General features: G+C 37.1%; 1 protein-coding gene across 2 annotated transcripts in view; it reads left to right on the top strand.

Annotated features, from left to right (window-relative positions):
• Positions 1–635: 635 nt before the first annotated feature.
• Positions 636–15,043, top strand: part of Csnk2a2 (casein kinase 2 alpha 2) — a 40,928-nt gene continuing 26,520 nt past the window's right edge. For both annotated transcript variants that reach the window (XM_033757965.1, XM_010617192.1), the window contains exons 1-4: positions 636–655; positions 768–879; positions 10,738–10,839; positions 13,454–13,504. In XM_033757965.1, coding sequence (XP_033613856.1) covers positions 639–655; positions 768–879; positions 10,738–10,839; positions 13,454–13,504 — 282 coding nt within the window. In that variant the 5' untranslated portion in view covers positions 636–638. The remainder of the gene's footprint in view (positions 656–767; positions 880–10,737; positions 10,840–13,453; positions 13,505–15,043) is intronic.

Genomic DNA, 15,043 nt, shown 5'->3' with positions numbered 1-15,043 from the left:
TAAATGAAATTTAAAGGATTCTGCACAGCAGAGGAAAAAACCAACAGAGTGAAGAGGCAATCTATATAACAGAAAAATTTTGCCAGCTATTCCTCAGACAGAGGACTAACATCTAGAATATATAAAGACCGGCGCCTCCTCTGCTTTGTGGTGGGAGGCTGAGGCCCTTCTCGCACACGTCCTCCTCTTCCACACTACCCCGCTCCTCCCTGAACCTGCTCTGCACCCTTCTCTTCCCCAAGGAACGCTTTTTTTTCTTTTTCTTTTTTTTTTTTACTAATACGGGGGACAGAAATGTAGGGGCCAGAGCCTGGGACAAGTGAGGGAGCAGCCCTTCCTCACACTCTGGTTTCTCTTGGGGTGGGAAGTCAATAGCTGACCTCTCGAGCTATTAAAATTCTCTGCCTTTTTAGTTTTCTGAGAAAAGGCTGGGTGGGAAGAAATTTTTAAAAGACGTCCAGATTCTCGAAGCATGCACTGCTTCCCTTCAGGATGTGAGACAGGTGCTGTGTGTCTTCTCTAGATTGGCTCCGCGAGCTGCTTGCTGCCCCATCTCCACGGATTTGGAGGGATCAATTAGTTGAGGAGCTCTGCAGAGTGAACGGAGCCAAGTTTGTGTTACGGCTTTCATTTAGGGAATGAGTTGTGACATGATGTATGTAGGCACTTCCAAATGTTGATTAAGGGAGATGGTTGGACGAGTTGTGTAGTGGGCTTAGGCTTAATCCCAAATCCTGGCATTTATGTGTATCTTTTTCCTTTGACAGTAATCAAGATGATTACCAACTGGTTCGAAAACTTGGTCGGGGAAAGTATAGTGAAGTATTTGAGGCCATTAACATCACTAACAACGAGAGAGTGGTTGTAAAAATTCTCAAGGTGAGTGTCCTATGAGTGCCATGTAACATTTTTATCCACAGGTCAAAAGGACATCAGCTACCCAGTTGTGTTATAGAATGTGAAACTGTAAACTTTCATTTTATGTTTCTTCTGTCCTATGTCTCCACTCCTTCCACCTCATTTTCCTATAAACTTTTGAAGAAATAGGAAGACCAGTCTCAAGTTTGACTATTACAATTCAGAAACGTGTATAAATTATGGGCTATCAAAACAAAAATTTTAAAAGGGCTTCATTTGTTACAGAATAAGTAGGTGTTCAGAAGGAATAAAAGCCTTTTAATGGAGATTCTCTCAGTCCAGGGGTTCCTTGAGCATTTTTACTCAAGATGCTCTGAGTTATTCCAGGAAGAACATTGTAAGGCTTTGATGTAGCTTTAAAAATAAGTTTAAATCCTTTGGAGGAAACTCCCTCTGGATAATCCCATATTTCTTCTTTAGCAGTAAGGTTTCAGGTTGGATGGATGCAGTGAGCCATTAGTGCCAGGAAGTCTTCTTGGAAAGTCAGCAGGCTGTTGTTTCTTCCCCGCTAGTAACAGTGAAATTTGGAGCAATAGAAGGGAATATTTCTAATCACTATAATAATTGGAACAAAACTGTTTTAATATCTGGCTTAGCAGTCTCAGTTTGATAATGACATGCTTTTTGTTAGCTCGCTGATGAAGACATGATCTTAATGAGCGTGAAGAGCTGGGTAAATTTTCCTTCAAGTAATTGAGTGTGCAAGTTTAATAATTGTTTATAGGGCATACTAAAAAGTAATCCTTAAAATCTTATGAGGGGTTTCCATTATTACCACATTTAATGTGTGAACATGTCATTTAGTGAAAGATTGAGACTATTGGGAGTGATAGATAAGTAGTTTTATATGTATATTATTTCTGCTGTGGCAGAGATGCTATGAATAAGAGTGCTAGATTGAAAAGCTGTTCTTGTGTGTCAGGGTTGCTGTGTAAGTAGTCCCTGTTTAAAATGCATTCTATTAACCACCTTTCTGAAAAAATGACCAGTCCCATAACTCAGCACCATCCTAGCCTAGTGTTGAAGGAGCAGAATCGGAGTAGAGAGAGGTACACAAGATTATCTGTGTCAGAAACACTGCGGATGGAGAACCAAGGAATTGATGTTGAAGATACCCAGGTTTGACTCCTCTCTTCCCTAAACATGAAGTACAAGATACCAGGCTATTCGTTTTTTTGTTTTTTTTTTAAGCAAAAATATTTAAAGAACTGAGGAAGCCATACAGTCCCTTTATGCACCAAGTATAAATGTTCTTAGTATAAGCTGCTTCAAATCTAAGTGCAAAACAAATTGAAGTTAGGAATATCCACATTCTAATGGTGTACATTCAGAAAAATGAATTGCTGACTAAAGCAATTCCAGAAAAATATCTAAACTTTTGTACAGCGGCAGCATTTTTAGAACAAATGTGTAATTTCCTGTGGAGTCTTTTTTAAAAGGAACAGCATCCAGGTATATGTGTAAGTACCCATGTACTCATTTAGGAAAGCATGACATTGCTTTGTAGTCATCCTTGTAAAGAATTTCATAGGGTCAGTAGCTGGACACTTTTTCCTTCCACTAAAGGTTCTCAATGGTTGGGGAGCCTGGAATGGAAGCTGCGATGGTTTATTTTTACAAGTGGGAGACCTTAGCACAATGAAATGTACATTATTACATTGAAGCATCCCTTAGCCAGAACTCTTCTTTATTTCTTCAAGTGTCTTCCTGCTTATTTAGCTTTGGATTATAGGATCTCAATGTTGAGCATAGAATAAGTTCCAGTGTTCTGGAATGAGACTTGGGGAAGCCTCTTTAACGCTCTAGATAATGAAGTGTTCCTTGTTTCTTTTTGACATGGTTTCTAGTCACAGTGCAGCCTGAACCACCATGCTCCTTTATGTTTTTTCAAATTCTTGTGACATTTCTGTACAGGTTTTATTCCTGTTTAAAAGACTGAATAAGAATTCACTAATGGTATTGTGATTTTGTAGCAAAAACTAATTTCTTTTTGAGAAAGAAGTCTTTATCCAGAGTTTTTCTCTTGTTGGACTGATGGTGGCACACACCTGCAATCCCAGCACTTGGGAGGCTGAAACAGGAGGATCACAGTGAGTTTCAGGCCAGCCTGAACTGCATAGGGAAATCCTGTCTAAAAAAAAAAATTACTCTGTTGTAGTCACATAAGTTGAAGTTGTGACTATCATCTGCTTTTCTAGTTCTTGGTCATAAGAAATGAAGTCTTTAACAGAATACCAGCTGTCCAATTTAGAGGCATTTAGAAAAGACTTCATTTTCATGTTAAGCCTACTGTATTTCAACTGAAACTTTCTGTATTAATGTGCTCATAGTGACCAAGAAAGAAGGTACATTCCTTGTGGATGGGGACTCCTCTCTTTTCAATCAGTAACTTTTTATGTGAGCCTTTTCCAGTTTATGGGAATGATTGATTGCTGAATGGCCATGGAAAGTTTATTTCATTTAATTTACATCAACGATTTCTGAGTACTTTATTGATCAAAGTATATTGGGGCTATTAAAAGGTTTTATGAATTATAAACTTATGAAGAAAATTTTGTTGCCTGTCCTCAAGTGACATTCTGAGGTTAAAATCTCAAAAGAAACTTTCCCAATCAATAGGTTCGTTTTTGACAGAAATTGTTTTGAAGAGAAAAGAAAAAAAGAAGAGGAAATGGTAAGGGTTTATATTGCAGGGCAGAAACCTATTTAGTGTCAAAAGTTTCATCTTTTGATTCTGAAAAATCAGTTCCTCAAGTTCCTTTGTAGCACCTCTAGAAAGGTGTACACAGAAATAAAAGCATTTGTCCATTTTGGGCAACTTTTAGCATTTTGTGAGCACTGCCTATATGGATGGATTTCAGCACTTCATGGGGTCCTAGAGATCTTTCAGATTAAACTGCTATTTCCTGAGAATTCAAAAGCAATGCTGTTACTTAAAATCATGTACAACATTTTGAACCAGAGCTGCAGTGAATTGGAAATTCCTTATAAGGTTTCCTATTAATAGTATTGAGTAATAAACATCTTGGCTACCCATTTGCCTCCCCAGAAATTAATTCTTGAACTTAAAGAATGGTTAGCATATGTGTAGATTTTTTTTTTAAATGTTACATTCTTAGGAGATAGCGTTAAAGGAGGATTAGTATTGATTATAAATCATGTTCGTACCTTGATAGTAAGCTGCTGGTCTTTATGTTATATCAGTAATGTTTTCTCCATGCTGGTAGTTGCTTTCTCTTTAATGTCTACTTTCTCTGATGGTAGCTTTTTTACCCTTCACTTGTGTATTGTCTTTCTGAAGCGAAGCATTAATGGTTGCTATTTTTTTTTTAATTCCAGTTTTCGCAAATGCCTGGTAGTATAAAAATAATTAAAACAGTACTGTACTTTGTTAGGCAGCTATTTATTAATTTTATTAGTAAAAAGACCAATAAAAGTGCTTAAATTAGATTAGTGGTACAAGCTACCGGATGGGACAGTCATACATGTACCACTGGTGGTTCAAGCTGACGGGAACATGTTAGAATTGTAACATGAATGTTAAAAATTGCGTAACTGCCGTTTCTAATATTGATGTTGTGTGATCAAAGATGGAGCTTTAACTTTTGTCAAACAATCGCAGAATGTAGGAGTTTAGAAACCATTAGATCCCAAGTCTCTTTACAGATAAACCAAAACCCAAGCTGGTTGTGGTGGCATATGCCTATAATCCCAGCACTTGGGAGGCTGAGGCAGGAGGATTGCCACAAGTTCAAGTCCAGCCTGGGCTGCATAAGTTCAGGGCCAGCCTAAACTACAAAGCAAGACCCTTTCTCAAAAAAAAAAAACAAGACCCAGAAAAAGGATGTGATTTGTTCAGGGTCATGTAGTGAGTACTAGGTATAACTGTATCTGTATGTGTCATGTAGTCAGCGTAGGTGTGAGAGACACTGGACATTTGACATCTTGATGTCCTGAACTGTGCTGGGAAGACTGAAAATTCACTAGAAGTCAAATGAAATTAATTTATTTTGAATGAATTTTGGAGTTACTTTTCTGAAAGGAAGTATTTGACTTTGATGGATTGTTAGTTGAAGTATGGAATAGATGCTCACCCAGAGTGTTTTAGGTAGGGGTTCTCTGAGATTAATATCCACAGCAACATGTTCAGTGCTGTAAAGCCTCAGTGAGCAGTGTTTTATTCCTTAAGTTGTTCTTCAAGCCTCATCCTGGTCATTTGTCGGATTTGGGGGTTTATAGTTTTATCCCTTGATATATTAAAGCTTATTTGAGAGCGAACCATGTGTGAAAAGAATATCTTGATACAGAGTACGTGTTACTCTTAAAATATGAGCAGTGCCTGGCACTGAGAGAACAGTACAATATAATTACAATAACAGTATTAAAGGTAGAGCAGGTGAAAGGTTTTTTGTTTTGTTTTGTTTTGTTTTGTTTTTTGTATCTGGGATCGAACTCAGGCCCTTGCACTTGCAAGGCAGGTGGTGGCACCACTGAACTAAATCCTCAGCCCAGGTGAATGAATTTTGAGGCAGAACTAATACTAGAAGGATTGAAACATTTACTTGATAAGATTAGAAAGCTGTCTTTTTTGTGGCTGTCAGATTTCACTTATGATGTCCACAGGTTCATCCAAGTTGTATCATATGTCAGAATCTCCTTACATCTAAATAATACTCCATTGTTTGTACATGCCACATTTTGTTTATTCATTCATCCAACAGTGGACACTTGGTTTTCTTATACATTTTAGTGGTTATACATAATGCTGCTTTTCACATAGTTGTATAAATTCCTCCTTGAGACTGCTTCACTTCTTTTGGTTGTATACTCGGAAGAGGAATTGCTAGATCGTAAGGTAATTCTCTTTTTAATTTTTTGAGGAACTTTCCCCAGTTGCCATACCATTTTATATTCCCAGCAGCAGTATACAAATGTTCCTGTTTCTCCACATCCTCACCAACACTTGGGGTTTTTGTTTTGTTTTTGTTAGTTTTGGGGGACTTTTTGGTAGTACCCATTCTAGTGAGTATGAGGTGGTACCTAATTTTATTTTGATTTATACTTTGCCTTTCTAAATTAAAAAAGTTAATCTTGAGAATAAACAATTACCCTCAAGGAACTGGTAATGTAATTGGAATGATGAGATTTAAAAGATTAGAAGAAAAGTTGCTATGCATAAATTGCTCAGCTAATATTTTTTTGTTTGTTTTGAGGCAATGTTTTGCTAAGTTTCCCAGGCTATCCTAGAACTCAGAATCCTGTCTCAGCTTTCTTAGTGGTTGGAGATTATGGGGGTGCACCACCACATCCAACTTCAGATTATATTTAGGTCAAGTGCACTGGATTTCAAAGATGCTACCAAGGTGAAAAAAAAACCATCCGGCTGGGGATTTAGCTTAGTGGTTCCACCACCTGCCTTGCAAGTGCAAGGACCCAAGTTCAATCCCTGGTACTGAATGAAAAACACACACAAAAAAAACACCATCATCTAGGCTGAAGTTCTTCCTTACCCCATCCCTCTCCATTCCTGGCAACCATTATTGATTGTACTCGTTAATTGCTGTGATGGAATTAATATCGTAGTGGGGTAGCCATTGGTTTGTTAGTGGAATAGAAATAACCCCAAATTTGGAACTGTAGATATCTTGTGACTTCTTGAATTTATCAATCTATTTGTGCTTGAAGAGCAATTTAGATGGGACTTTGCCTGTTAATATTTCCTGGAATTTATTGCAGTCATAATTTTATAACTTTGATAGACATAAGTTTGTAAGTCAAGTCTCAATTAAATGCTGGTAATTGAAATCCTCAAATCTGGATTAGAAAAAAAACTTCTGGTAAATACATATTAGTGATCTTGTCAACTTCTGTCTTTATGAGTAGCCTGTCACTAAATTTATATATTAAACATTTTAGATGTTAGTTAAAGAAGAGGGACAAGTACTTTACTCTTGAGTTCCTTAGGACAAGCTTCTGTCCAGTAGTTGGAACTGGTTTGTCATACAGATAGAAACTGTCTGAAAAGATTTTTTTTTCTTTTCCATTTTCAAAGTTCATGCACATAAAAGTTGAAATTTTTTTTCCCTTTCAATATTTTAATTTTTCTTTTTTAACTTTTTGCCACTTGATTTTAAGTAAAAATGAAAAATGTTTTGGTTTGGAAAATAGCTAAACCAGTTGAGTTTGAATCCCCCTTCTCCCTCTCCGGTACTTGAATTGAACTCAAGACACACTGATCTATATCCCCATCCCTTTAAAATATTTTTTAAGACTGTCTTGCTAAGTTGAAATTGAGCTCCTGCTGCCTCAGCCTCTTAGAGTGCTGGGAACATCTTTTGAACAGATATTTTCTGAACTGAAATAGAGCTATGTGTGCCGATGGAGACCTGCAGTCTCAGCACTCAGGAGGCTGATGCAGGAAGATCTCAGGGTTAAGGCCAAATTGGGCTACATTGCAAGTTCAGAGCTGGCCTGGACTATATACCAAGAAAGGCCCTTTGTCAAAAAAAGGAGAGAGAGAAATGGACCCTTGAGAGACTTTTTCTAGCATACAAGGTAAAGTCGTCATGGAAATTATTTCTTTTCTGCATTATGTGTAACTGATGCTGAGTAGATGCAAACTGGACAGGAGAGTCAAAGCATCTTTATAAAACTGGTTGGTTGGTTGGTTGGTTGATTGGGATGTCAACAGTCCCTCCTAATAACTTTTCTCTTTGGGTCTAATTCTGGAAATAAAACAGTCACCTTTACTCTCATACTCTTTGGTGGCTTAGCTTCTGGAATCTCTCCCAGGTTCAGAGGAGTAATCTGAGGTTAAAGGGAGCTGCCTACAGCCTGGTTCTTTATATTCAGATGGAAATGTCTTAGGCTGTAGTTTTCCTTTTTCTATTGCTTCTTGATCTTTAGTCAGCATGTGAGGATACTAGATATTATGAGACTCAATTCCACCGCTACAGAAGTGACTTGGTGTTCCCAGTCTCCAGTCTGGGTAGTTGTTGGACAAGTGATACTTGATCAACAAAGTATGCTTCACATGCTGTCTTATAGATGTATTGACGGATAGTTTTACTTTACTGGGTTTTCTAGGAATTGTGTACCATCTGACCTGTTGCTGAATAACAGGAGAGCAGCAGAAGCTTTATTTGGGACAGTGTCTTAAAAGCAGTTTACTTAATGGATTGCCCCTGTAAAGAGTTAGAAGCACAGGAGGTTTCTTGATGTAAATATGCTTCTGTCTGGGCTTTTTCCTCCTATTGCTACTACCAAAGGATCTGTTACTCCCTTCCAGTAGTGGATGACAACTCTAGAATTTTCTTGCATGAAAAGGCACTAAATGGACTGTTAGTGTTGGCTGTTAGACTAAATGGACTGTTAGCATTGGTCGAATTTATACAAACAGCATAGGTAGCTTTTATTTTTCTTTTAACTTCTTAAAATTTCAGACTTCCAGAAAAGTTGCAAGAATTCACATACATGTTTCAATTAGATTCTTCAAATGTTAACATTTGCTATATTCTTCTCTCCCATTTTATCTATTTACCAAATATAATGTATACATGTATATTTTTTCTGAAATGCTTGGAGAGTGAATTGCAATCATTCCTGAATACTTTAGTGTGTCTTTCCTTAAAAACAAGGACACTTCCTGCCAGATGTGGGGCATAGGCAAATAATCCCAGTACTACAAGGCTGAGGCAGGAGGAAAGCAAGTTGACACCCACCCTGGGCAACCTAGCCACTTAGGGAAACCTAAAGGTTGGGGATGTAGCTCAGTGTGAAGGTCCTGTGTCCAATCCCCACTACCAAGAAAACAAAAACAAGGACAGTTTTTTAACACCACAGTGAATATTAAAAATACAATGGACCCTCCAGTTACGACCAGCCTGCCATACAAACAACTTGGGTTACAACCAGAATTTTAGTTTTAACTTAACAAAATTTTGAGTTACGACCCAAATGCCAGCCACTTGTGCTTCCTGATACAGATTTAACCCTTAAAGAGCTCTGGAAGGAACATTACAACATCCTTTCTGGCATGGGGTTGAGAAATCCTTGGCCAGTGTCTCTCCGATGACCCTGAGATCTGCCTGTGCACAGGAGAGAGACTTTGAAGGCTGTGTAGAGGAGCCTGAGCCTTCAGTTGACCAACCTTAGTTACAGCCAGCCTTTGCAAATGAATTGAGTTCGTAAGTCAAGGATCCACTCTATCAGAAATGAACATTGATTCACTAATCTCCAGACTTCACTCATATTTGCCAGTCGTTCTTACAATGTTCCTTGTAGCAAAAGAGAATCTCAGATTGTGTGTCACATTCAATTCTCGTATCTTTTAAACCTGGAACTGTTGCTCAGTTATCTCATGGCATTGACATTTTTGAGATGTACAGGCTATTATGTAATATGGCCTTCGCTATATATGGCTATATTTTGATCAGGTTGTACAGTGCTTCATTTTACAATAATATTGAGCTCCCTGATTAGGAAAAAGAGACTAAGGATACACAACAGCCAGATTTACTCTACTGGAAATCCTGGCACCCTATTATAGGTGGTAAAAGAGCTACGTTTTATTCTTCTTTTCTGTTTGGGTAGTTGTCCAGAGCTGTATCTCAGTGACCAACCAAAGATGGTTCTTTATATTCTCCTCTCCACCAAACAGACTTTAGATCTTGCTTAATTGTTTCATAGAAGCACATTGGCCCCTCTTTGCCTGTGCTATTATAGCAGTGTCTCTGCAATAGAATTCTTCTTTTCCTTAGTTACAGTATGTTTCTCTCCTTAGCACACTTGGGAACAAAAGCACAGTAATGAAGAATGTGGCATGCAAAGTCAGACTGCCCAGATTTGATTCCTGCTCCCGTTCTACTGTTAGCTGTGACCCTGGGCAAATAGCTCTCTGCTGACTAATGCATAGAGATTTTGTGAGGATTATATGACTTAATACTATCTAAAAATTCAAAAATAAAGCTAACAATTGCCATGTGCTCACCATGTGCCAGTCACTGTTCTTAGTGTGTTATGAAGCATATTTGAGTGTGATATATTTATTTTTTCAGAACTACCTTTATTCAAATCCTTTAGCCAGTTTAAAACGGGAAATTGTGTTATGCAAGTATTTCTAATTAAAGTCTTTAATTTTTCTATCTAGCAGATCACTAGCTTAGCAGATCACTAGCTTAGCAGATAGAGATGTTTGGTACTTCTGTATCTGATCAGTTTTTCTTTTTGCTGATCCAACATCTCTTTCTTTAGGAATGGGATCTAATGGGAAATATTCTGGCTCAGTGCTGATTTCAGATTCTAGATATTAAGGAAATGGGAGTGGCGACAGGAAATGGGAACCAGCAGCTGGGAAACAAGTTTGTAACTTGATGTCGGTGAACTGGTTTTCACTTCTGGAAGACAAAATTATATGTAACTCATTGGGAGGAGCAGGTGTCTCACCATTTTTTTTTCAGTTTTTCCATTTGTGAGTCCATGATATACAGCTGTTCAGAGCTATAACACTGCCATTTGACAGTTAACTAGTAAGCCAGCATTTTATTTTTAAAGTATGACACGAGTGTTCACATTTTTTAAAGTGCCCTAGATATAACTACTTAAAGATCTTGACAAGCTATGTGAGTCTGTAAATTATTTAATTTAATGTTATAGGTAAGCCCTTTTTTATCTGTTTTCTAATTAGGCATGCTCTTTTAATGCAACACAGTATACAAGATGGCATGCAAACCATATAATTGGCTTACATTGTTTTAAAATTGTATGTATTATATTAGCTTTAAAAGGAGTCTCACTTTTGATTACACTTGTGTATTTAAGCCAGTGAAGAAAAAGAAGATAAAACGAGAGGTTAAGATTCTGGAGAATCTTCGTGGTGGAACAAATATCATTAAGCTGATTGACACTGTAAAGGACCCTGTGGTAGGTGCCTGGTTGATGGGGAGGATGCTAGTGGACTGGTGGGTAGTGGGAGGGGGTTTAACACAGGGATCGTCAAGTAGGAATGATGGTATCTGTATTTACTGCCTAGTAGTTTTGAAAACCAGACAGAAAAATCATCATGGCCCATTGGTAAGAGAGCCACCACCACTTTTGTGGAATCTAAAAATACATAAAGGAAAAAAAAAACCTTGTCCCAGGTTTGTTATCTCATTAGTTCTAATCCACAAGTGTTTGGTGTGTAGCTCCTTTAAGCCCCTACTTTTGTCTCAGTTTTGAAACCTTATTACCACCAATTTGCATTATCTTACTCATATGTAAGCCTGACAGTGGAAAGTCTGGGTTTATACAAGGAAATACTGAATGTTTCCAGATAGACATCTGGCATAGAGAGCTGAGCAGGTCACAGCCCACCAGACCCTCTGAGGAAGATGCCTTGCTGCTTCTCATACTAGTCTTTAATTCCCCATCCACCACACGGGCTAATATTGTGTGTATAAATACAACTAAAATATATTTTTTACACAAAATATTTTTGTTAAAATGATTAATTTTTAGCCTTTTCAGATATGCTGTTCAATTTTGTTCTCTCCCTGGGAAAAACTTAATGTTCTGTGTTTTTGATTAAAGAAGGTTGCAAACTATACCCACCCACCCCCATTTTGTACCACTTCCTGTCTCATTGCTGTTCACCGGCTCTACTTCAGGTATTTCCCTGTTCTCCTCTGTTATAGGTTTTTTTTTTTTACAGAAGTAGTTCTTTGCTTTTCTCGTTAGAGATACCCTCATGATATAGAAGCTAGTGTACACAGCACTTAATACAGATCAGACACTATTCTGAGTGTTGAGCTGTATGTCATTTAATCCTCACAACAGTCTAGGGAAGCTTTGTCCGTATTGTATAGTGAGGAAACTAAATTCTGTAGAGGTCAAGTGATTTGCCTGAGAGTATACAGTGTTGTCAAAAAGTAAGGAAAGTTTTTCTTTTGGACCTTGAAAAGACTGAGAAGGGATAGTTGTATGCCAGATTGTATCTGGTTATCATTAAAAATATATCACATCCTATTTGGCTCAGGGTGATTTAATAAAGACTCCAGACTGCCTGATGTTTGAAACTGGCCTCATTAAAATGAGTTTTGTCAGGCCAGGGATTTAGCTCAGTGGTTTGGTGGCCTGCTTCGCAAGTGCAAGGACCCAAGTTTGATCCCTGGTACCAAAAAAAAAAAGAGTTTTGTCCATTTAAAATAGACTGCCATATATAAAAATACTAATTTTGGAAGAATTTCTAAGGTGTGGGCCAATATAGTTAACAGAATTTAGTGATCTCTTACTATTTTTGTAATTTGTTAAATATATGTATATTTTACTGATAGGTAAGACAAGTAAATTGAAGTAGAGGAAAATCAACAGGGTATCCTTGTTCTCTGTGTTTGAGAGGTCAGGCTTACTCAAGAGTCTGTAGATATCCAGTCTGATGAAACCTTTACAGTTTGGAGCCAGGGAAGAATCATTTGTTCATGGCTGCACCTGGATTTTTTGCTTGGATTCTGCGTTATTCTGGCAAAGCTCTTTGTGTATGTACTGTGGCCTCTTTCTTAGGTAACTTTGACCTAGTCCTTGGGCAAAAGTTACCAGCAACAAAAATTTCCAAGATGATTGTTTTTTTAAATGTCTGTAATGCTTTAAGATCCTATTTTTTTACTGATTTTGAAAGTTTATAACTGCCAATTAGCATTATTTTATTTCACTTAGGAAAACCTGACATTTAAACATCTAGATGTCCATGAAGAAGTAGTGAATGTGTTATATTCATTGAAGATCATAGTATTTTTTTAAAATTTATTACATATGATTTTGGAGGAATATGTTTGCCTTGTGAGGTGAAGTATTTTTTAATGTTCTCTAAGCAAGGCAGTAATTTTACCTTGTGGCCTACTGATAATTTTACAGATAATTATGTTTTCCTTTTGCACCCTGAAAGACTTGTATTAGGTTCACAAAACTAATAAAAATTCTGTCAGATGCATCTTGCCTGCTAAGCCTAGATGAAAATGTCACTCCTTTTGAAGTTGGCATACTGAAATACTGTACAGTATAAATCTTCCTGTAAACATTAACCATTTGGTCAAGGCCTTTGGTAGGCTTTTTAGAGAATATTTTCTTTTTTTTGGTGCCAGGGATTGAACTCGGGCCCTTGTGCTTGTGAGGCAGGTGCCGGAACCACTGAGCTAAATCCCTGGCCTAAGAATACTTCCTTTTTAAACAATAGCAGAAAAAACCTTTTTGTTGATAAAAATTTCAGCCACTTACAGAAGTAAAGTGAATAATATAATGAATGAACTTCCTGTACATATCACTCAACTTTTGTGATTAATCAATTATGGCCAGTCATGTTCCATCTCTGTCCCTACAAATTTCCCCCACCTCCCACTATTCAGTGTTTTGAAGCAAATTCCAAATGTCATAAAATTTCCAGAAAATACTTCTGAATTCCTCTTCCATCTTATAGGATTTGGGGATGCACAATTGTGGCAGAAGCAAATCACATTTATTACTATCTGAATACCTAAAAAAGCATTGATATTCTCTCTTGCAGTCAAAGACACCAGCTTTGGTATTTGAATATATCAATAATACAGATTTTAAGGTGCGTATACCTTTTCTTTCTGGTGTGGGATTGCTGGAGGGTGGAAAAGTGATGATAAGTACTGTTGAAACTTCAGAAACAAGGAGACCAGAGATATCATTAATGAAAGTAGGAAATAAGTTAAATTCCTTATAGGATGAGTGCAGGATGCAGAAAGTAGCTGTCATTCTTGCATTTGGTGAAGTTAACTTTTGCCTTTCTTGCTCAAGTAGTAGCTGCTCAGCTAAGTCTCAACTAATACCTCATCTGTAACTCCTGTTTGAGACAACATAATTCTAGATGGATACTAACTTTGATTTTCTTAAGAAATCTTAGGTTGCTGATAAGGGATAAACTGATGTAGGGCTCTTCTAAAAGAAGCAGGGTGTTGGATTAGAGCTATCAAATAATGAGTGTATGTTCATACAAACTGTGCAAAGCATGTGATAACAAAAGCCTAGTTAAGAGTTACTGCCTTAAAAGAGCCCTATTCTGGGGATTTATATTTTCTAATACTCAAAATGTGTATTATTTGAGACTTTGAGGGTTTTTTAAAGCATAGTTTTAAACTTTTTTTATGAATTCGTTTTAACTCTTCATACACTGACACTTTAATTTGTGATAGGGTTTTTGGAGTTTGTTGTACTGGTAGAAATCCTTTTTTAGAGCACAAATTAACTATAAAAAAAGAAACAGCATTGTTGATTTTCAGGGCATTGAGAGCATGTTTAGCTGGTTGTAACTGAGACAATGAATCAGAGACTTGTGATTTTGTTCTAATAGAGGCTAGAGATAAAACCAAATCAGCAGTTAAAGATGTTAGTGAAAATAAAAGAACATCGCCCCAACATTTAATTATTTTTAAGTAATCTAAAATAAAGCTAGTTAGTGAAAAATAAGCAAAATAGATATTTTCACTTTTAAAACAATAAGCAAGTTTTATATACAGTGTAGAATTTCCCATATGTAATATATTCCTGTTAATGTGGCTCCTTACAGGTGAAATAGAGAGCTCTCAAAAGTGTAATATAAATTTTTTTCATTTAATAATGTAGGGGCTGGGGATTTACCTCAGTGATTCTGCCGCCTGCCTCACAAGCACAGGGTCCCGAGTTTGATCCCCCATACCAAAAAAAGAGTTAATAATACAGTGTTGCTTAACTGGTAGGGCTCTGTACCATGTAGCTGATGCTATGAAATCACTCAGATTTATCAAGGCATACATATATGAGCGGAAATGTGCATATGAGAGAGCTAGATAGGTTTTAATAAAATCAAACATTTTCATAATGCAAAAGATTAAAGGATAGTATTAATGGGACATCATAGTGCAGTTTCCTGTGGCACACACCTGTAATCCCAGCAACTTGGGGAGTGAGGAAGGAGGACCACAAATTCAAACCCAGCCTGGAACCATAGCAAGACCATAAACTATAGTGAGACAATTTTTTTTAATGTTCTTTTATTGTTGACTCCTGATTTGATTGCTGACTTGTATTAACTTCTCTTTTCTCACAGGTTTTAAATACCTGTGCTTTTTTTTTTTTTTTTTTTTTTTTG

Source organism: Fukomys damarensis, unplaced genomic scaffold, assembly GCF_012274545.1.
Source record: "Fukomys damarensis isolate Sample0158 unplaced genomic scaffold, DMR_v1.0_HiC HiC_scaffold_32, whole genome shotgun sequence".
Lineage (NCBI taxonomy): Eukaryota > Metazoa > Chordata > Mammalia > Rodentia > Bathyergidae > Fukomys > Fukomys damarensis.
Note: the sequence above shows the minus strand (reverse complement) of the source record. Positions and strands in the feature narration are given on the sequence as shown.